Below are 22971 nucleotides of genomic sequence, written 5' to 3'. Positions count from 1 at the left end.
GGTGTCTCTTGAGTTGAGGACAAAAATAAAAATTGTAGGGCACAAGATCGGGGGAATAAGGAGGGTTTTAGTTCAATAGTTTCAGCCTCAACTTTGTGGAAGTTCATTTTAATAAATGAAAAAGAAACACTTTGTTCCAATCCACCACTTTATTACAGGTACGACTAGTTTCGACGCTACGGCGTCATCCTCAGGTACAAAGTTTAAAGTCACAATCATTGTATATACACCCTCTTCTGGAAAGGGTGGGGGAGTTGTGGGAAGAGGGGGCGGGGAGGGGAGTACGGGGGTAGGTACGAAACAATGTGAGAGAGGGTAGGAAACACCAGGAAAAACGTTAGTGAGTGGGGGGGATTGGAAGGTGGGTTAAGAAAGGGGAAAATTTCATTGGTCGGTATAATTTGAGTCAATGGCTAATGGGGATAAAGGTACGGGTTAGGAGTCAATGGGAGTTAGGGGGAAGGGGTTAGAGGTTCTGTTTTTCTGTTATTGCTAGGGAGGCTTCCAGGAGAGGTGATACGTTTTCAAACAGAATGTCATTGAGTAAAGGATGTTTCTTCATTGTTCTCCGGATCTCCAACTATTCCTTCTTGTCCATCCTCCTCCCTTTTTCTTCACGATGTAGAATTTTGGGGATGAAATCACTGGTGTGATTTTCCTCCCACAGGTGTTTGGCAAAGTGGGATTGGGCTAGGTTACACTTCTTGTAGCACCTCGTGTTCCTCCGCTCTTGTCCGCACCGCTCGACCACTCTGTCCGATGTACCTCGCACTGCAATCCCCGCAAACCATTTCATATACCCCACTATTTTCCAGTGGCTCAACTTTATCTTTAGTTTTATTTATGAACACTTTTAGATTTTGTTTGTTATAGAAAGCAATTCTGAATTTGTCTTTCGGGAACAATTTGCTAATTTTTTCGGACGGGACACCATAATAGGGCAATTTTACCCACTTAAGTTTTCCCTTAATAGTTATCCCTGAATTGTAAAGTAGCCGTTGGGCTCTAATGGAGGGTTTCTTGCCGAGCATTTTGTCCACCATTTTTTCACTGTAGCCATTTGTAGTTGCTATAGATTTCATTGTCACCAATTCCTCGTTAAATTTTCCTATCGAGAGGGGAATATTAAGTAGTCTATTCAGTAGGAAGTGAAATGTGGATAACTTTTGGGATATATGATGGCTGGACTTCAGAAAAGTTATAAGATAGGAAAATTTAACGAGGAATTGGTGACAATCAAATCTATAGCAACTACAAATGGCTACAGTGAAAAAATGGTGGACAAAATGCTCGGCAAGAAACGCTCCATAAGAGCCCAACGGCTACTTTACAATTCAGGGATAACTATTAAGGGAAAACTTAAGTGGGTAAAATTGCCCTATTATGGTGTCCCGTCCGAAAAAATTAGCAAATTGTTCCTGAAAGACAAATTCAGAATTGCTTTCTATAACAAACAAAATCTAAAAGTGTTCATAAATAAAACTAAAGATAAAGTTGAGCCACTGGAAAATAGTGGGGTATATGAAATGGTTTGCGGGGATTGCAGTGCGAGGTACATCGGACAGAGTGGTCGAGCGGTGCGGACAAGAGCGGAGGAACACGAGGTGCTACAAGAAGTGTAACCTAGCCCAATCCCACTTTGCCAAACACCTGTGGGAGGAAAATCACACCAGTGATTTCATCCCCAAAATTCTACATCGTGAAGAAAAAGGGAGGAGGATGGACAAGAAGGAATAGTTGGAGATCCGGAGAACAATGAAGAAACATCCTTTACTCAATGACATTCTGTTTGAAAACGTATCACCTCTCCTGGAAGCCTCCCTAGCAATAACAGAAAAACAGAACCTCTAACCCCTTCCCCCTAACTCCCATTGACTCCTAACCCGTACCTTTATCCCCATTAGCCATTGACTCAAATTATACCGACCAATGAAATTTTCCCCTTTCTTAACCCACCTTCCAATCCCCCCCACTCACTAACGTTTTTCCTGGTGTTTCCTACCCTCTCTCACATTGTTTCGTACCTACCCCCGTACTCCCCTCCCCGCCCCCTCTTCCCACAACTCCCCCACCCTTTCCAGAAGAGGGTATATATACAATGATTGTGACTTTAAACTTTGTACCTAAGGATGACGCCGTAGCGTCGAAACTAGTCGTACCTGTAATAAAGTGGTGGATTGGAACAAAGTGTTTCTTTTTCATTTATTAAGGAGGGTTTTGTTTCTTCTTGTCTGTTGAGGCAGGGTGGTACCCATCGTGCATGGTTTTTTCGGTATTCCAATGGTTCAATATTGATGCGGACATGTTCCCTGGATATTCCAATGTTGTTTGGATTACACTTTTGAGCCATTCGCCAGTCATTTTGAATCAAATCTTCAATGAGTTTGCGATGTTTATCGTCTGTGGCAGTGATCAGATATCCGCTGCATGTTTCATCAACAATTATGGCTTCTCCCGGTTCGCAACCACAAAATTCGTAGGAGTCACTTTTTCAGCAGTTAATTGGATAACAGCACGTGGTTTAACTCGCGTTGGTACAGCACTAGAACACGTCTCCATACTTCCGCTTCTCAAAATACACCGGATGAATGTAACGACTTCAAACCTGCGCATGCGTGTTGAGGGGGAATGTTACTTCCACATGTCAACCAGAGTGGTTCTGAAGATCTTTTTTTTTGTGGTCTACAAGTATGTGTGCATTAGTTTTCAGCCTATCCTCAGTAATTATTGCGGCATCATTGTCAGTTCAGAGATAAACGCATAGGTTAATAACTAAGTACAAAATGAGCTATACTGCTAAAACTTGATACAATTATAATTGAAGTCCAAAATGAGGTTTGAGAAGCATCTGTATAGGTTGCTTGAACAGAGGTATAGAAGTGATATTGGTCCCCAATTGTCATGTTCAGTCTCTAGTAAAATTGAGATTGACTTTCAATGTGCATCTCATTTGTATTCCCATCTGCTACATTAATCTTTAATGATAGTGATTTTTGGTTTGTATTGCTTTTGTGTTAAAATAAGTTTTCCTTCGATTTATCTGTCAGATCTTATTCCATTTATTTATTTTAGTGCAGTAATTTTTTCATTTGTATTGATTATTTCTTAGGTTTTGCGACCTCAGTCTCACCTGTCCAACTTGGAGGTGTGGGAGTACTACTTAGGGGAGGAGATGTCACATGGACCAAATTATGATTTTGAGGTAATTCAGATGGACACACAGCAGGAAGAAGAGGCAGAGGCAGCTGATGGTGTGACAAGAAAAACTGCGAGGAGAGTTGTTACGTTGGGGTGAGTACTATCCTCTCATATTTGTCAGCTATTGACGGTGCAGTAATTTGGGATTCAGAAGTAAGTAGCTCGATTTGCTGAAAGCACATATTAGACTTTGAATTTGACTTATGTAAACTTTACATTTCAATGTGACTTTTCTGATTGACTCTTTTTGGTTTAATTTTAGTTACTATGCTTCTTCCTTCCTTTGGTTGAGAGCATTCATAATATATAGAATGAAGTATATCCATTTAGATTTTATAAACTGAAGCCTATGCATTCAATATGTACTTGCACCATGTACAGCCACCTAAGACTTGCCTCATTCCATTTTTCAGCATCAGAGTTAAGGAGAAATTTGAAAATGTTGCTGGAATCCAATATAATTAACTTTTACGACAACTAAAAGGTGTCATTCACTTAATGAAGCCTTGTAATCTCTGATAATGATTATGTGCTATAATCACTCCAAATTCCAATGATTTTCAGGATAGTATAGCCATTGAAGGTGACATTTTATGTGATTGATTCATAATTTATTCTGAGAAACCCCAGCGATCCTTTGTCAATATTTGTCCTTCTCCAGTTTCTCTCATTTGATTTTTCCTGGCTACGTAATTTGTTTAGCTTTCTGAGGAAATTACATTGTGCGCTTCACTTGATCATGGTTGTGTCTTCTTGTCAAGCTATAATTTCACCCTTGTATAAATGACTGAAAACTGAATAAAATGTACTTTCCATTGCTAAAAAAATGTAAAATAATGGCAAAGAATGAAAAAAGAGAGTCGCCATGTACATATATCCGTTTAAATCACCACCAATTTGTTATTTTGGTTATCTGTGTTTCTCAATTATCTGTGCATCATCATGCAATGTCCAATGGCATGGATATTTGAGAGTTAACTGCTCTCTTTTCATATAACAACACCCTGTTGCATTTTGCTATGTAAACTCATCTTGATATATTTACAATTAGTTTTGTGATGGTTAGGAAAGTTTAAAACTCATAATTCTGTTGCCTCAAGACAATTAGACAAATTTTATTCATCCCAAGAGGGTCCACTATTTGGAGGTTGAACTGTATTATTTTAAATTTACCGTGAGAAGAGAGGAAGTTGCTAGTTGAAATCCAAAGAAGGCAGAAAAATTGGGTGGACAAAATATTGTTCGGTAGCGGGATGTTGAAGATTGTTATAGAAAGGAGAATATTATGTAAATTGGGTAAAGGAAGGAAGAGAATAGACTTATTAGATGGAATGGAGAAATGTAGATGGCATGAAAAACTGAATAAAGAAGTGACATAGGGCAAATAAGAGGAAGTTGAAATGGCGCATTGCACATTATAGTCATTAAGGACTCTCTAAAACCTACTTTCAATTGGTAGGTTACTTTTGATGGTTGATTAAATTATGTGTATGAAACAGTTATTTTTCCATTCATAAGCATTAGATGAATTGATGCTTGAGTGTCATTAATGTATGTATAATGTGCCAATGAAAGCAAACGTGAGAGCATAATGTCTGTGAATATCAAATTTTCACCCAATTGAAAATGCTTATATTTGTAATTTTCTTCTACGTATGAATGCGATGGGTTTCTTTCTGTATTGCAGTTACGATGGAGTGTCTCAGTCTATTCCTGATGCATTTACTCACCTCCTTGAAGAAATACACAGGCTGGAGACGGACCTTGGCCACCTCCCCCAGAAGTGGAACGTGCTTTGGGACAAATTAGAACTGCCAACCACCGATTCCCTCACGGTATGCTTGCTCCTTCAGGCGTGTTTTGTGAAGCATGAATATTTCTCAACAGCATGTGCCAACATGTATGGAAACTCAAATTCAAGTAGAAATCAATTACCCAAGTGTCTTCCCAGCTCATACACAAAACCATTATCCATTTTGTAAGATATCTAATGAAGAGTTAATGAATGCCACAGTATGTATTACTCCCTCAAGAAGAAATATTTTTGGAGGGCATTATATCAGTTGTGGAATATATTTAGGTTATAATCGATTGTGGTATGGTGGTTGAATAATAGTAATAATCTTTAGAACAATTTAATTTTTTGATTGCTTCATTGGTGTAATGTTATCAGGTAAGACATGATACCTTAAGGTGATCAGTGCACAAGAGTTTCAGAAAAAAATGTTCTTTTGTGAAGAATAGCTGTTTGAAATTTTTCTGGGAAAATCCAGAATTTAAGTCTAGGAGGAGTATATAATCACAGGCGAACATTTAAGACATACATAGTGCTGAATTGCATGAAGCATGTATCTTTTTATAGCACTTGCCGCTGTATGTTTTGTTGTAGTGTGTGTTACATTCGTGTGTATGCCTGTCGTTTTGATTTTGAAGCCTTACATTTCTTGTTGCATGTTTACCATGTTGGAGTAGTGTTTCAAGATATTTGTTGATTATTTTAGAAGTGTTGTTATTGTTTGCTGGTAGTTTGATTTGCTCGGGTGTTTTTTAATGTTTTTTCTCTCTAAAACGTTTTTGCATACCATACATGTATGATTATTTTGTCAGAAAATTTCACAATATGAGCCTATGAGCCCACTCAATTTCCCTCTCTGTTATTTGTTGTACTTGAAAATGTGTATATGTTGAATTTCATCTCTCTCATCCATTTCTACAAGACATTATATTTTGTACCAAATATTACCTTTTCTTGCTGTATTGTAAAAACTATGTTAGTCCATATCCCCTGGAGCATTGCTTCTAGTCTCTTGCAGCTGTCGACCCCTTGCTGCATTTTTAGTCAATTTATTTTGGAGTTTGAAAATTTGTTAGCTATATTAATTCATTTTTTAAAACCAGTGTTGCTGGCATATGTAATTCAATTGAAAAGTAAAATACTAAGTTGAAATTTCATGCAAAAAGTTTCCATTTAAATTACCAGTTATTCAGTTAAAACTGAATTTATTTTTGGGCTCATAAAACCATGCAATATTTCTCAGTAATTTTGTGGTGTATTTTTTGGGCAGAAAAGTGGTATAGATTGGTGTTCTTATGTTCAGGGACATTGAAATTCACTTTCCAAATGCATTTAGATGTTCAATCTGAACCATTCATTTACCTTGAAGATTCAGAACCTCATAGATTCGAAAGTACCCAAAAAATGTTTATGCATCTTGTAATTCAACTGAATTCTCAAAGATCAAACCGTGCATGAATCAAAAAAACTTCCCACCACTTATTTTAGTGTAATCAAAATTTAAAGCTCGGGAGTTTCAAATTGAAAGGCTCATGGGAATGGCCGAGTGTGTGCATACCCCAGGGGAAGTCAAACGCCACAAGTCGAAGAAACACCACCCCTTAGAACCAGCTTTATAAACGTTTTTGCTTTGCTTGCCAGCGCCATTCCTCTTTCACCACGCAACTCGTCCGTTGGCATGGTCGACTGCTGCACAAGCGATCCACATTAGAGATATTGATGCGTGGGAAGATGGTTGGTGCAGCGGAGGCTGCATCATCAGCTGCTGCCACAGCTCACGTGTTGTCCCACCCTCACCGCTTCGAGCGCTACAACTACACAACACCCACGTACTGTGACTTGTGTACCAGCCTTCTCTGGGGGCCAGTCAAGGTACGTCTTGACCCCTTGCTCCTCCCCCCCTTTTCCCCATCTTGTGTCGTAATCAGCGCCCCCCCCCCCCCCCGCGATTGCTTGCTGCATAGAACATCACCTATACAGCTGTGTGTGTTACTGTTCTCACATGGGCACTTGCCGGGGATATTTTTTTTTCTTAAGGACCAGCATGGCCATATTTTGTGCACAGGATGCCTCATGAATAACATTTGTGTTGGTCAAAACAGGTTTGGAATTTATATCATTTGGATAAATTGTTGAGTGTCAGAGTGATTTTTGTTTCCCCAGTATTCTACCAGTAGTTTTATCATGTAGCGGGGAGAGTGAAGGCTAGACTTGCCGTGCCAAACCCATGAAAGTATCTCGTTTTCATCTACTTTGACCTGTAATTCTACTATCTGCATTGTCAGGCAGAAAAGTGGCCTGTTGTGTTTACTTCAGGATATTTTTAATTTGAACATGGTCACCTAGAAATTAAAACCACAGTCAGTTTATTAAAAGAGAAGTTGATTCATCTCAAAGTTACTGTAGTGTGAGCTGTAAAGTTCTGCATCATATATTTGGTATGTCATAATAACATTTGGTGATATTCTTTTCCACCCACTCTCCCCTATATGGATGATAATGTCAATGCTTTGTGTACCCCTGTACTCTAAAGTAATCGTTATTCATACTTTTTGACTTGCAGTAATAATTTCATGTACCATTATTTTATTTTATTAGGCTTAAAAATGATGCAGTATTTATAATTTTCAAAAGACCCCTCAGTACACCTTTCAACCTTCTTAAAGATGTGTTTGTGAATTAATTTTATGTGATACATGTGCATATCACCTTATTTTGGTGGTTGTGCTCGTGTGAATAAATGGGTGCAAAGATGGGTTTTTACTCAAAAGTTAAATAAATTCAAAGAACCAAAACTGGAAGTCAATTTAAGCATTCATCAACGCTCATCGTGGTGCTTGGAACTTTATTCGCAAATGGGCATTCTTGTATTATGCAGTATGTTTATATTCTATAACCTAGTTTATTATATAATTTGTCTTGTATTTTTTAAATTACTTTTGTCATTAATGTAACATTTGAGATGCTACTGCTATTGTCTTTTTGCCATTTAAACCTTTAAAATATTTGAACCTAAATAATGCTGTACTCATAATTTGCTTTGGGGATAGAAAATAGTACAAATGGGCTGCTACTCAAATTCCTCGCTGTAAAGTTGAGCTCAAAGGTTTAAAGTTATAAATTGTTGGGGCAGCCAAGGTGTGGATTTTTGGCATAAATTGGCCATTTGTTGTCAGCATTTGCGATAAATGGTATTTATATTCTCATATCATATCTGAGAAATAACCAAAAAAGGAAGTATGTCACAGTTATGAAAAGACTCGAGCCATTTTGGTTTTTATTTCTGCTGTGCGTGCGTTCAAAATTTTAGAAAAACTTTTGTTAAATATGGGTTGCCAGTAATGGTTAAAAATAAATTAAATAATTTTTATGTGTTGGGAAAATGTGAGCTTTTTTTAACTTGGCTGGAAAGGTCTCTTAATAAAAAATTGGGTTCATTGTGTTGGGGGATTAGTGTGTCAATTTAATTTGTTCAAGTGTGCTGTTTGCATTATATGCATCTGTCATCCACTGGATCTATGTACGCAGACGTGGCTTTTGCACTAACGTTTTCTCTGTTTGCCTGCTCAATTCAATTATTTCAAAAGAAATGTTCATTGTGGTATCCCAAATACTTCTCCAATTAAATAATGAGTGACGTGTTGGAATTTTTTCTGCTGTGGAACTAATATTTGACTACTTATTTCAGACTGGTATGAGATGTATGGATTGTGGGTATAGTTGCCATGAGAAGTGCATGGAGAGTGTTCCCAAGAATTGCACCAAATACAAAGCAGTTTCAGGCGATGGAACACTCACAGCCCAAACAATGACTGGCAGAACAGCTGTAGATTCAGGATCTGTTGGCTCAGGTGATAATTTTGCATATTATGCGGTTAGTTACGGCTACAAAGTTATTTGATAGTTCCAGACATTAACTATCATATATGCTGGTGTCATTGAGAAATATTAAAAAAATAATATTAAATCTATAATTGGTAATTCTTCAAAAAGTTTCAATTTTGATTAGATAATTATTATGTAATTTAAATGTATATTTATGCCATTTAAGATGTAACTTCTAAGATAAAATAATTATTGTATTGTAAAGATTATCAACTATAAGGTTTTATTATATAATAAAATGATTATATAAATATGTAGGTTATCAATTGAAAATTAGTTTAAAAAATGCTTTTCATTTGATTATATGATTGTTATATTTAATATGTGTTTGTTAATTTTGGCAGAATTAAAATAAAATAAAAGGTTCAGTGTTATTATGAACTAATAGAAACATTTTTGCCTGCAGGCAAACCTTAATACATTTAAAATTTCATATGCATGATGTATAATATTGGCCGCTTCTAATGGTACCTCTAATATAAGGAATATTAGTATGTAGAAATATTGATTATGTTTGATATTGTTACCTGAATTCAGTCACTTATGCTATATGATTATTTTGTCTTTAGGGGTCACTACAATGCAAACCTCCAGCCAGCAGTATTACGATCAGTTTTCTTCTAATGTTGCTGAGAACAGAACACATGAAGGGTACTTGTATAAGAGAGGCGCCTTACTCAAAGGATGGAAGCAAAGGTGGTTTGTCCTTGATTCCATCAAGCATCAACTGCGATATTATGATGCAATGGAGGATTCACATTGTAAAGGCTTTATTGGTTAGTAAACCATTTCATTTCATTTAAAGTTACTTAACATTTACTTGTCTGTGATGAAATAAATAGCATGCAGTAATGCTCATTTTGAGTATTTATTAAATATATAGTGAACACTTCGATGCTTGATGATGCTTGTGTATTAGGTGTTAACACATTGCAAAAAGCTAAAAATTGTTTACATAGTAATACAATGCATTGTGCATTCCATTAATACTTCAAGTGGGCAGCACTAAATACTATTAATTTGATCAAAATGCTTTTCACTTGAAATTGAAACTAGAAATAAATCTAACCTTTTCTTGTTATAATTCTTGCTTTTACTAAAGATAATCATTTCATGTTTTTAAATGGAGATGGTTTCTTGTAGTTCTCATTAATTTCTCTCTTCCTTTCCCATGATTAGCTCTATTTCTTCCATATTTTTCAAGGTCTCATACTTTCCCCATCTCTCGCCTTTGTAAAAAAAATCATAATAGTAGATTACTTTTACTTTTACTAATAATCTTGCTGATATCTTAAGCTTACATCTTTACACCTCCATTTTCCCATATCATAATTATATAAGTACCCACTTCCGTGGTATCCTGAATTTCACATGAAAAGTAGATAAAACCACCCTTGAAAATTGTATTTTTGAGCAAAATGGTGATGGTTATCTTTTCCTTTTGCTTAATAAACTTTTCACTGCTAAATACTGAACTGAATATTTTGTGATTAATGAGGCATATGCACCTTGTCAGTGAAAGAAATATATTTTCATGAGTCTTGTCTAATTGAATGCAATCTAAGTTTGTTTATAACTCTTAAAATTGTAACAAGGCTCAGAATTGGTTAGAGTAGTATTTCCTTGTGATTTAAGAAAATGTCTCTTTATAGCTATCATTTTATGGCACACCCTCAAGTATCTGTTTCCATCTTCAAATTATCATGGTGTGATGTAATTTATTTTATAGAACTTGCAGAAGTTATGTCAGTAATGCCTGCCCCGCCAACTCCTGGACCACCGAAGAAAACTGACGATAAGTCATTTTTTGATGTAAGTCGTGTCAAGTATTCTGGATAAGATTTTGATACTTATATTTTTCCCTCTTTTTAAGTTTTCATTGTTGATGCATGTTTCTCGGCTCATGTTTTTATGGACAAATCTTGATGAATCTTTTTTATTACTTTCCAGTTGAGGACCAATAGAAGGACTTATAACTTTTGTGCAAGTGATGCGACTTCTGCACAGGAGTGGATAGAAAAGATACAAGCATGTCTTCAGTGAATTGTATATTTTAATCTGTGTGCACCTCAAAGCAGCGTTGACTGAAAAGAAATTGATAGTTTCTCATCATTTCATAATTCCTATTGATTCTTATTTTGTGGCAAGGTTTTGCTGCAACAAGTTTTCTTGCCTGTGGTAGTGATTTGTTACCAAGTATAATTTATTGATGGGTTACGGCAGTAATGTAAAAAAAAGAGACAAAGTTGGACTTAAAGAGAAAGAATTAGGGATATCTATGAAAATGTTGACAGGTGTAATGTTGGTCTGTAATAATGGGTTGCCTTACCCCTCCCTTTGTAAGTATGCTAGTGTGCCTATTAAGTGCTATATATTTTTTCTCCCTGGGTGGATAAAAAAAAATGGATGTGAATGAGCCGCAAGAGTGAGTATAAATAGTAGTATGTATGTTTGTGTTTGTATAAATTTGAGTGTGGGTAAAAAAAACGTAGCCGTGTATAAAAAGAATGAGTTCCGTATAATCCCTTGTTATTATTTTTTAAAAGACGCATTGAGATTTAAGGGGGATGAGTTGGAGGTGGCAAATGGAATAAAAAGCTCTCTACACTTTAAGCACATATCACCTGGAAAGAAGCAACTCACAAGTTTTTTTTTTTTTTTTTTTTTTTTTTTTTTAACCTTTCTCATGTAATTTCATGAGCCATGGGACTGCCTAGTTCAAATTGTGGCCAGGAATTGAACAAAAGTGCAAGTAATTGGATGTGACATCACTTCAGTGGAGAGGAAGTCCTGCAATAATGGTACAAATAATTGCTGCAAGTTAATGCATTTTAACTTGGCTTGCTTAGTTTTGCTGCAACAGGTAATTAACACGGGAGTTAAAAAAACAATAACACCAGCAGGTAGAAAATTGATCTCTTTTATACAGAATGATGTCTTCATTTTTTAATGTTGACTTTCATTGTTGATGAGTTTTTGTTATTTATATATTTCCTCATGCCATGTATAATTGTTTCGTATATGCATATATATATATCTATATAAATTTTATAGGCCTGATGTTTATTTTATCAATTTCTGCTTTTAAGTTGGGAAATGTAAACAAGTTACGTCTAGGAGCCATGAAACCTGTGAGAGGCATAATGTAATACACCTATTAGCTTTCTGCCACTGTGTAAAAAATATAAGAAAACAAGATGCAGGCCTCATCTCGTGGGTCTGACTCTATCTAATGGCATTTCTGTGGTGATAAACGATATTTTGAAATTGTTTGATGTGCCAGTTCTTGGCTGCAATATGTGCCATTGTGCATTAGCAAAAAAATGCGCTCCCTCTGCTGTGCTGTGTGTGTGGTTTATTAAAGTGAAAACACCGATGTTTTAGTTGAAAAATTTTCACCTATTCTTGTTGATGCTCTCGGCAGAAACAATGCAAAAGTGTAGTCAAATTATTATTTTATATTATCATATCTTGTGTTTGCTCATGATGGTAGCATTTGGAAATGCTTTCATTCTGTCAGTATCAAATATTTCATTTCATATTTCATGGTTGAAATTATAAAAAAAAAATTTATTTGAAATATTTTTCAAAAAGTGTGGAATTATTAAAAAGTTACTATTCATTTACCAATGTTACTTTGTTTGATTGTCTTGGTTGAAAATGGTACTGTTTTTAACTTACTATGTGATAAGTATCAGAATTTGTTATCAACATTTGTGAAAATGCAAAACAATAATTGTATTGTGCTTCCAAAACTTTTTAAAGCATTTCAGTGTTTTTTAAATAATAATATGTTTTTGAGGATTCATTGGTGAGCCTTGTTAAGAGCGGTAACAAATGTACCTTAACTGGTGCTGCCGGTGTTCCTGCAATATGGACCCTTCGCACACCCAAGGTCCAAATTATGTTGGATGCAATTAAAGATTTTAAAACTTAAGTACATAGGATTTTTGGCATCTCTAGAATGAAACTGATATTGGCAAATTAAAATTTTCTGCTATGACTTTGGTAACCAGAGACACTCTTTTTGTGAATTTTCGGTAGAACTAATTTGACTATATATTACATAATCACAAAAGTTGATTACGATGAGTTATGGTTGTACTACATGTGAGTGGTTGAGCTTATTATAACTGCTTGCATTTACAGCGACAAGAGGAAAAAAAGGCCATTATTAGTCAAAGCTGGTGCTTTGGGATTATGCCACCTTGTGGAAAGATACTTTTGTTGGCCCCTTGCAATAAATTCCCCTCTCCACTAAGATGCTTTACTTCGTAAACATTTGCCAGAGCCAGGGAGAACAATCATTTACATTATCTCAAGATGATGTGGGAATTTCCTTTCCCTTACTGGAAGATTCTTCTAGAAGAAAATATATAGCAATTGGAAATTAATAAATAGAAAATATGTTGGCAAACTATTTCATGACTACTGTGTCAGAACACCCCGTGAAAATAATGTTCCATGCTTCCAACAAGCATGTCATTTTTCATATTACTTCTTCCATTGAATCATTGCCCCATCAGTCAAATTGCTCAAAGAGTCATAATCACTCAAAACATCGCGTAGAAGTATGAGGAACTAATTATTTTTTCCTGGGGTGTAGACCATATTTCACTCTTCATCAAATCCAGTAGTGTAATTAAGGAAGAGTATTTTCACATGTTGTTTAAAGCATGTCGTCTCTCTATAAACAAACTCCTACATTTGTTTTCCTTATATCCATTCCAGCTGTTCAGTGAACTAAATTGTTTAGCATGTCACCTGTATGCCTTGGATCAATATTTGAAGTGCTTATTTCCAGAGCTATTCGTACACTTGTGTGTAATCTGATTGCCTGTTTTCAGTTGAAGATATTTAAATACTTTTGTGTTATGGTAATTTAGAGGTAAATATATTTATAGTTCTTTTTGTTGTCATTGATTCTTGCAGTGACAAAATAAGGCTTTGGAAAACAACCACGGGACTTGTTTACTGTTAATTTTCTAACACCTGACTGAGCAAACCAGAATCAGCTTAAATGTGGAAATGTAAAACAAAAAAAAGTATTTATTAGCATGTAAGACTATGATGACGTGATTTGACTAAATTCATATTTTAAATTTTTAAAAATACCAATACAGAATTTTTCCCTGATTAAATGTCACTATGAAGGGCCAAGGATTTATTAGTTGTGTAGTCAATGGTGAAGTATGGAGTCAAAGAAGTGAGCCAAGGAAAAATGAGTTTTGAAAAGGTGTGATAACTCACAGGTCTCTCACCCTCTGAAGAATCTTCTGATAATGGGGTTTTTCTTACTGGACCAATTTTGTTATGTTATCACTTCACTTGTTTTTGAATGGCACAAGTTAATTGGTTGTCACCAGGGTAGGGGTGGAAGATAAGGGCTGGGGTAAAGAAGTGTAAGGGTAAGGTGATAAAGAAGTTTTGACACTCTTCAAGGGGAAGAAAACCTCCTTTTTATTCAAGCTGTCCATTATTTGAAACCACTATCAAATCATCCTCCCAACTATGTTGCTTATATCTGATTCTTTGATGAAATTTAAATATCTTTCATCATTCCCTAACCGGCAACTGCGCCATCTACGGGGAAGTTTGCAAAACATTTAGTCACATTTGCTTGTATCTCAAATGAAAAATATCACGATCTAAGGATTGTACATTAACACTTAAATTGTCAATACATGAATAGTAATGGAGTGATGAGGGAGGAATGAAGGTAGTTATGGAAAGCATTAAATCAGAGAGGGGTGCAGATGATGACTGTAAGTAGTAAAATTATTTTTGAGCTCATCAATGAACCAGATTAATTGGCATTGACTGGCAGTCATATAGGAAGAAGGCTAAGTTAAACGTTGGGAAGCCATAAATTTGAACAGGTAAGAGTGCATCACTTATTTGGGGAGTATTTTCATTCATGGTCAAAGTTGTAAGAGTTATTATAAGGTAATGTATCGGTTAAGGTAGGTTTTTGGATGGACACAACTACCAAATAAATATTTTGTGAATCCTAACAGAACACAATCCAGCAATACAGTCTACATCAGGTCCCTCTTCATCTCTAAGTACTTCCTTCATTCCCTTCAGCATCCCTATCCTGTTCCTGCCCTTTCCTCGTTTGCCTAACATTCTCCCCTCTATTACAGTCTTCAACATCCCACTACTGATCAATACACCCTTCATCCATGTTTCCTGCCTCCATAGAATTTCTCCCAACAAACCCCTTTCTTCGTCCATCATACCAAGTACTTCCTCATTTGTTTTCCTTTTAGTCCATTTCACCTTCTCAATTCTCCTCCACACCGACATTTCAAAAGCCTCCAATCTACATCTATCCTCCTGCTTCAATGACCACGTTTCCACTCTACATAGCTACGCTCCATATCAAAGTTTTTACGAGTCTTAATATCCAAACTCAACATCCCTATCATCAACTCCTTCCTTGTGAAAGCCTCTTTGCCTAGTGCAATTCTTCTCCTTTCGTCCCTACTACTTTGACCATGTTAGTCCGAAACACTTCTGAGATACGTAAGCTGTTTTATCTGCTCTATTTTTTGCCCACCTATTTTAATGTTTAGCTTAGCCTTTTTCTTTCTGGAAAATGGCATAACCTTGGTCTTATTAATATTGATTCTCATCGCACTGAATTTCCAATTTATTCAGCAATGCTTGCAATCCCTTGGCTGACTGACAATCTGAAGCTTGGTCATCAGCGAACCTAACTGATCTTAAGAATGCCCCGCCAACTTTCATTCCTACCTCCACTTCTTCCCATGCCTCTTCAATCATTTTCTCCACATAAAGGTTGAACAGCAATGGTGATAATGGGCAACCCTGCCTTACGCCTCTTCCTAACACTACCCATCCGGACTCCCCATTCCCCACTTGCAACTGAGCAGTCCAAGACATGTACAGGTTTCGGATTAGCCTCCTTTCCCTCCAATCTATTCCTGTTTTCTGCAATATACTCCTTAGTTTTTCCCAATTTACTCTATCAAATGCTTTTTTGCAATCTACAAAACAGGCAAATATGTCCTGATTGTATTCTATATTCCTCTCGATTAGTGATCTCATTACTGCAATGGCATCATGCATACCTCTCCCCTACCTAAAGCCAAAATGATCATCCCCTAAGTAATCATTTGCCCTACTCTCTATCCTATTGTTGATGATCCTGAGAACAGCTTTAGCTGCGTGGGATATCAAACTTATTGTCCTGTAGTCCTTACATGATGTAGCCTTTACCTTTAATGGAATAGGAACTAACACTGATCTCAAAGTCTTCTGGCCAAATCCCTTCCTCATAGATACTAGGAATCAGTCCATATAGCCTCTTCCTCCCACATTTTCCTAAACATTTCAATAGTTCCGTGGGAATGTGATTCAGTTTCATCTCCCTTAAAGCCCTTTCTATCTCATCATCGAGTATGCCTGAACCTAAGCTATCTTCCTCTATGTCATGTTCCTTTTCTATGTCTTACTTTGTTGGTCTAACTTCTTTACTATACAGTTCTAAATATTCCTTCCATCTCTCTTGGATCTCTTCTGTGTCAATCATTATCTTACCTGCCTTATCTCTAACTTTTAGCATTGATCTTCCCTTCTTACTTCGTGGTAGTCATTTAACCTTGCTGTATAGCGCATGAATTTCACCCTACCTCTACAAACTTTCCATATCCTTGCACTGCATCTTCCACAATGCTTCTTTTGCTTTATTTGTTGCCTGCCTCAATTTATGGTTTAACTCTTTGTACTTCATTTTGCCTATCTCTCTTTATATTCTTCCATTTTCTCCTCTCCTCCATCTTTGTAATCATCTCATCTGTGATCCATGGTTTCCTAGTCCTTTTCTCGTTACAGGTTCCAATAGTGTCTTTTGTTGCTTTTGATAGCCCTTTCTTGATACATTCCCATTTTTCTTCGATAATACTCAGCTCTTTACTGTCCTTCATGACTTTCTCCACAGCCTGCTGGTTCTCCTTCCTAGTCAATCAATTTAATGCTCCTACATTCCATTTCCTAACCCACCACCCCTGCCTTATCTTTTTGAGAAGAGTACGGAGAAGTATTATTGCATTCAATGAGAAAGCTTTTATTAAGAATAGTGAGTCAACAACATTTAGTAATGATGTAAAGGAAAGATAATTGTAAACTCTGAAACATTTTTATGAGTATGAAACTTGATAATAAGGACCAGTGGTTCTGCATAAAAAGCAGTCTTTATGATATGATTGTATGAAAGGAAAATTAAGAAGTGTCCGGTATGGAGGGAAGTTTGTTGGAAAGCAGGCAGGGCACATTAAGTGGCAATGGAATGTGACCATGATTTAGAAGGAAGTCTTGGGTGGGTATGGTGAGTAGATTTAGATTAGTATATGATTCTTGTTGGTTTGAATAAAAGAGGTAGTAAATACAACGAATAGTGGATTGTAATGTGTAGGTTTTTGGTAGGTGTTTATCTACCAGTTTATCATTATGTTAGATGGTTTTTACGAGTAGCAGTCCTTTGTCTCTAAAAGCACAAGAATGCTGTCACACCAGTCAATAGACTAATAATAAAGTACTTACATATTCCTATTTTTTGTTAATACAATTGAACTTGCCAACCAAGAATTCACGTTCATATGTTAAAAGAAAAATCCTATAAGAGGAGGGAAGGTAATGTTATGACTAATGCTGCCATGTATTGGTCTTTGGCCACTCTCCTTTTAAATGTCTGTCTTACTGCGAGGCACCCATGAATTAATGCTCTTCCACAAGAATAATAATCCTTCCACAAAAATGCCCAATTAATTCAATCATCATTAACGATAGAATGAAGTACACTTCTTAATGCACAATTGATGGTGTTGGTGTATTTAAAAAAAATATTACTATAAACAACTTTGAGATTTAAGAAATATATATATTATTCCAGATTTAATTAATATGGACGTAATACACGTTATCAAATATTTTAGTAACCTATGATTGAAAAGAAATTGTACGATAGTTGTGGAAGTAGAGGTGCTGGTATTTCTTTTAAGAACTGGGATGACTTTTGATTCTTTAACGGACATAAAAATTAAATCAGTCATTGTGATTCATTGATTCAATGAAAAAAGAAATGGATTCAAAATAAGAGGACAAAAACTGGCTGAGATTTTATCGTACCAGCTAGAAGTTTTGAATTCAGACAGATAGTTATTGTTCTGCATTGTGGGCGTACATTGAGTGAAAAATAAAGATTTGGAATGAAAAATGAAGATAAAGTGTTGTTTAAAATGGGTTAATCTTCATCATACTTTGATTAACCAATTACTGTATATATTGTCTTAAGAAATTTCAAATTTGCTTTCCCCTTCGCCGGAGATACATTCACATGTTTGTGGCGGCGTAAACGACATTATTATGAGCGGCAAAAAGCCGAAAAATGGCAAGGAACGTGGAAATTAAAGCCAAAGTGAGAGACTTGGGAAGTCTAATAGAAAAAGCTACGGGCCTTAGTTCAAGTGAATCTGTTTTCCTTGAGCAAGAAGATGTATTCTACCAGATATCCACAGGACGGCTGAAATTGAGGAGTGAAAAAGTTAGACTTGTGTTTTACTCATATTAATGACTGACTGATTAATCATATTTACTAGCGAATGGTTTGTTTAACCTTATAGGTAGTTTTGCATATTCAGATTGATGAATTTCTCTGCAACTTGTTATCCAGTTTTGATGAATTGTCTTGTGTAAATTTTACCTACCAATTGAAATTCTCGCTTTTCAGGGACTCGATTCAACTTTGATATTTTATGACCGGCCTGATGTAGAGGGTCCTAAATTGTCTAATTATGAAAAATGTCCAATTAGTGAAAGCGAAGTCCCTGGTATTAAACGGGTGTTGGCCAAAGCCTTAGGAGAGCGGGGTGTTGTGAGAAAGAAGAGACAGCTCATCATGGTCGGGCAAACTCGTGTTCATGTTGATTCTGTGGAAGGACTTGGGGATTTCATGGAGCTAGAGGTAACAGTTGAAAATTAAATTTTGCTTAACCAAAGTGAATATAAAATGGCTCTGAAACGCCTAACTTTCTACAAGCATTGCATTACAAAATGGAATCGAGTTACTCAGAAATTCGGGAATTTCTTGTTGCAGCTACTCTGATAATCTATCCATTCCCTCTATTCTTCTTTAATAATGCCACCAATAAGTTTTCTTCGTGTACTCTTTAATGCTTACCAATTAGTTCTCGTATGGTCCATTCTTACAATGTATACCATTGGTGCATATGTACCGAAAAATTCCCCATTTTCAGAAGGCACATCTAGTTTCGGTTTCTCAGGTTTTTTTGGATATCCTCTAAAGAAAGTCGTTTCTGTTCTTTAAAAAAATTGGATGCCAAAATTGCTCTAGATCATTAGCAATGAATATCTACTTACTTTTTTACTAGATGTAAACTGAAAACTTGGGTTTGCCTAATTTATTCTTCCTTGAATATTCAAATCTACGGACATGATTAAGGATGTTAGAATTCTTAGTAATAAGTTGCATAAACAATGGGAAATTTGCTAAGTAGCCCATATGAAGAGTTTTCTCTGTGTACATTTATATTTACCACCTACCATCTATTTTGTGCAATTTATAATGTTGCATGTTTACTTCCGATTCTGAAACGCTGCAAAAGTTAATGTGGGCTAAGATTTAAAAAAGTTGTTTTTCAAATGTACCACATTGGTTTAAGACAAGTTTTTTTAAATGTGCTTTCCGCCCAAAGTGGTGAATTCAACAAGACGAGAGAATGAGAAATTCACAATGTGTGGGCAATGGAAATGAAACAAGATTCTTGAGAACAATAAATAGTTATATGAATAAAATGTAAGTAGTTTTAAAATTTAAAAAAATCATTTAGCACACTTCTTCATGTCTGCTTATCAATGCTACTTTATGAGTTTCATAACCATAAGTTTTTATGTGAAAATATGAAAATTTACTGTTTGTCTGCTTTACATTTGACAGATCCTGAAAAGGGCATCTTATTTTGTGGAATTATTTCCAAATCCCAGACAGTCTTTCATTAGGTGCAATAAGTAAGATATTTATTGACTTAAAATTAAACATTCAAGCATAGTACTGCGAAGAGAATGGACAATGTGGTTCTCCAGCGTGTGGACAATTAGGCTGCTGTCCAGAGGTTTCTGTTGTCAAATCTTTGTGATTTTCTAGCTACTATATAATTTCATGGTCAACTAAATAATTCCACAGGGAAAAGAGCTGGTTCCTTTATCCTGAATTTGTTAAATTCGGATCCTAGATATTTTGATTTATTTGCATGTTTAATAAATCAAAGTCAAGTTGACAAATTTATCCCTTCTGTCTAGAGTTGGTAGTGGTGACAGTTGTTACCTTCTTGAATAGAACAGTGCATTGGAATAAAATCAAACAATGAAAAAATAATCTAGCAAAGTAATCTAAAGAAGCGATAATATACCACAATTCAACACTTAATGCTCATGTATCAAGGGTATGGCTCAGTTGAATTTGAGTTCTACTCTCCCTTATCAAAACAAGACTTAAGGTTGATAACCGGAAGTGTTCAGGTTGTCTGCCATTGCATGGCTCATCTGACATTGAAGAAGAGGGTTAAGAAAAAGCCATAATCATTACTAATAAGTTCAATTAAGGAAACTAAATTTTCAAAAATGGTCGACCATAGGCTTTGTGAATCATCTCTGACATTGGGATTTTCCAGACAATGTAATGACATTTTCTGTGCTAATTGCTAATAAATATTTAAAGTCTAATCAAGCTAAGGGTTGGTCTCATTTCTTGTTTTTCACATACTCCCAAAAGGTAATTTCCTTTAAAGGAATTTTAATTAGATTATTTCATGAATTTTGTTTGTTATGAATAAATAATATCGCTTGGATTTATCAATGTGCTAATCATCATGCATAACTACAGGTCCTATTTTGAGGAATATTAGCTTAAGATATGTAAAAGTGTAATAAATTTTTTTTCCTGAGCTCAGTACACTTATTTTCCGAATGAACCCTGTATTTTAGAATAACTATGTCTGATGCGGTTTTACTGCGAACAGATTGTGACTTTGACAGTTTTTACTGTATTGTGTTATTCTATCTTGTTAACATTCTGTCTATTGAAATATTATTATATGATGCTACAATGGTTGAATTTCTATGTTGTATTATTCATTGCTGGGCTCTTCTTCAGGTTATGTTAGAAGAACATCAATCTCCTGAGGAAGGACAAGAGATTGCCGAATCACTTATGGAAAAACTTGGAATTCACAAAGAGGACTTATTGTCAGGAGCCTATTTTGACATGCTACCTAATAAATAGGAGCTGGATTTCCAAAGTCTGTCTATGTTCATGATTAAAAATAAAAAAATTAATACCCAAACATGAATGTGGACAGGCAGGGAAAAATGTGAATAACCTTTTTGAAGGAAACTTATGTGCTTTTTAGATTTTGCATTAAAATCATATTTACGGGTAGTTTTTGTGTAGTCAATGTTTTTTATTGCATGCCAATTAAGTGAGTGCAGAGTGTTCTAAATTCCAAAATGATGGCTTCTTGTAGAAAAATTGTATTTGAATTTTTAGCATGTTTTTTGAAAGGTTTGATGTGCACTGTACATAATATTTGGAGTCTGTTTGACATTATTTGATGTTATGCATTTTTTTTGGGATGTTGTTACTCTGAATTAAGTTTTGCTTAGAGAGAGGTTTGTTAATTAGATTGTGGTATTTGATATAATTGTACTCATTGACATTCTGCAAACTATGCTGATAAATGACCCACAGAATGATACACTACTCATAGTTATAAGTATTTTAGCTGCCTTTACTGCTAATGTCATGAATTCCCAGCTATTACCTCACCTTGAAGATGTTAACACTTTGATGTCTTAAGTGATCTTCTCTCCGGGGAAAAGATTCAAAAAAGTTTGATTTTTTTGTTCATTATTTTATAAGATTTATAGAAAAAAGGTGGATCAATCAGTTAATGTTCACACATCCACACTAAATTCTACTGCTACTCACTCTTTGGGTTCCATTTAAAGGTAATGAGTGGGTGATATCATCAGTAATAATATTTATTGTTACTAATAGTAGTCCCGCCGCAAAAGGTAGGTTAGTGATCAACCCAAGGATTATGTGCTACATATCATGTTTAACTTAGCCATCCTATTTATTGAGACTCTCATTTCCTTTATTTTTTATGATTGATTGCTATCTGATACCAATGGCACTATGGAAATAGACAAATTTGATGAATTTATTGTAAGCGTGTTTTATTTTTAATGCATCCTGTTGTCTGTGTTTCATGAAATATGAGCTTTCTCTAGGAGGAGCTGGTATAAAATCATACCTCATCACATAATAATGGCCTAGATTAGGTAGTTATTCATGATATTGTTGGAATGTCACTGTGACCCCTTAGAGTGTTGATTGAAGTACCTATTTTCTAAGTGTAGGCAAGAATGTAGTTTTGTGGGTTTATGTATTGATCAATATCTGTTTACATTCTTAACTACTCCTTGTATTAGTTATGGTTTTGTCTATGAAGTTTCCATCAGTCCTTAAGTTTTTGTTTAGCCCATTGATATGCTTTTATAATGTATTAGCACACCCTAACTTTCCTTCCTGCTGAGTTAGGCTGTGTTTAACCTTTTATTTTGATGACATTTGCTGAATTTTGTACACAATATATGACTTATTTCTTACTTCAGTAGCATCTCTGAAAATATTGAGAAAAAAAACAAATCATTGTTTGGAAATAATGGGTATATTAAAAGTGAGAGATAAAATAAAATCTTGTTTGAGCATGGCATGAACTGAAGACACATGGGAATTGCTGTGCCAGAGAACATACAATGCGTATTAGTGGCACAATATGCCAGGTTTGGTTACTCTACAGCATAGGTTCTTTTGTTAAGTCTCTTGCAATTGTGTTGTTTCTGCACGGAAGACTAAATACCCAAAAAAGATATTTTTTGCAGATATTAAACGTAGATCAAATTAACAAACACTAAAAGTTACTTCAGTTGCATTTTCATTACTTATTAGTTTTCTAGTAAATAGAAAATGTGACCAAAACTAAAGT

The 22971-nt window shown here is 35.4% G+C and overlaps 2 protein-coding genes across 4 annotated transcripts in view; both read left to right on the top strand.

Annotated features, from left to right (window-relative positions):
- The window catches only part of Sbf (SET domain binding factor), an 82078-nt gene extending 70678 nt beyond the window's left edge, over positions 1–11400 (top strand). For all 3 annotated transcript variants that reach the window (XM_071597023.1, XM_071597024.1, XM_071597022.1), the window contains 7 exons: positions 3110–3291; positions 4886–5033; positions 6635–6865; positions 8682–8844; positions 9448–9654; positions 10608–10690; positions 10829–11400. In XM_071597023.1, the coding sequence (XP_071453124.1) occupies positions 3110–3291; positions 4886–5033; positions 6635–6865; positions 8682–8844; positions 9448–9654; positions 10608–10690; positions 10829–10921 (1107 nt within the window). In that variant the 3' untranslated portion in view covers positions 10922–11400. The remainder of the gene's footprint in view (positions 1–3109; positions 3292–4885; positions 5034–6634; positions 6866–8681; positions 8845–9447; positions 9655–10607; positions 10691–10828) is intronic.
- Positions 11401–18264: 6864 nt separating this feature from the next.
- LOC139697754 (adenylate cyclase CyaB) lies at positions 18265–22146 on the top strand. Its single transcript, XM_071596581.1, has 3 exons — positions 18265–18446; positions 18633–18866; positions 21075–22146. The coding sequence occupies exons 1-3, from the start codon at positions 18291–18293 to the stop codon at positions 21201–21203; spliced, it is 519 nt and encodes a 172-aa protein (XP_071452682.1). The 5' UTR covers positions 18265–18290; the 3' UTR covers positions 21204–22146.
- Positions 22147–22971: the final 825 nt, after the last annotated feature.

Source organism: Hetaerina americana, unplaced genomic scaffold, assembly GCF_022747635.1.
Source record: "Hetaerina americana unplaced genomic scaffold, ioHetAmer1.1.p SCAF_8, whole genome shotgun sequence".
NCBI classification, from domain to species: domain Eukaryota; kingdom Metazoa; phylum Arthropoda; class Insecta; order Odonata; family Calopterygidae; genus Hetaerina; species Hetaerina americana.
Note: the sequence above shows the minus strand (reverse complement) of the source record. Positions and strands in the feature narration are given on the sequence as shown.

What these genes read in the sequence shown, in the direction of transcription:
- LOC139697754 (XM_071596581.1), top strand. Translation starts at nt 18,291, where the DNA reads ATGGCAAGGAACGTGGAAATTAAAGCCAAAGTGAGAGACTTGGGAAGT. An exon ending in TGAAATTGAGGAGTGAAAAA is followed by an intron (nt 18,447 to 18,632) that starts GTTAGACTTGTG and finishes CTCGCTTTTCAG; the next exon opens with GGACTCGATTCAACTTTGAT. An exon ending in GGGATTTCATGGAGCTAGAG is followed by an intron (nt 18,867 to 21,074) that starts GTAACAGTTGAA and finishes GCTCTTCTTCAG; the next exon opens with GTTATGTTAGAAGAACATCA.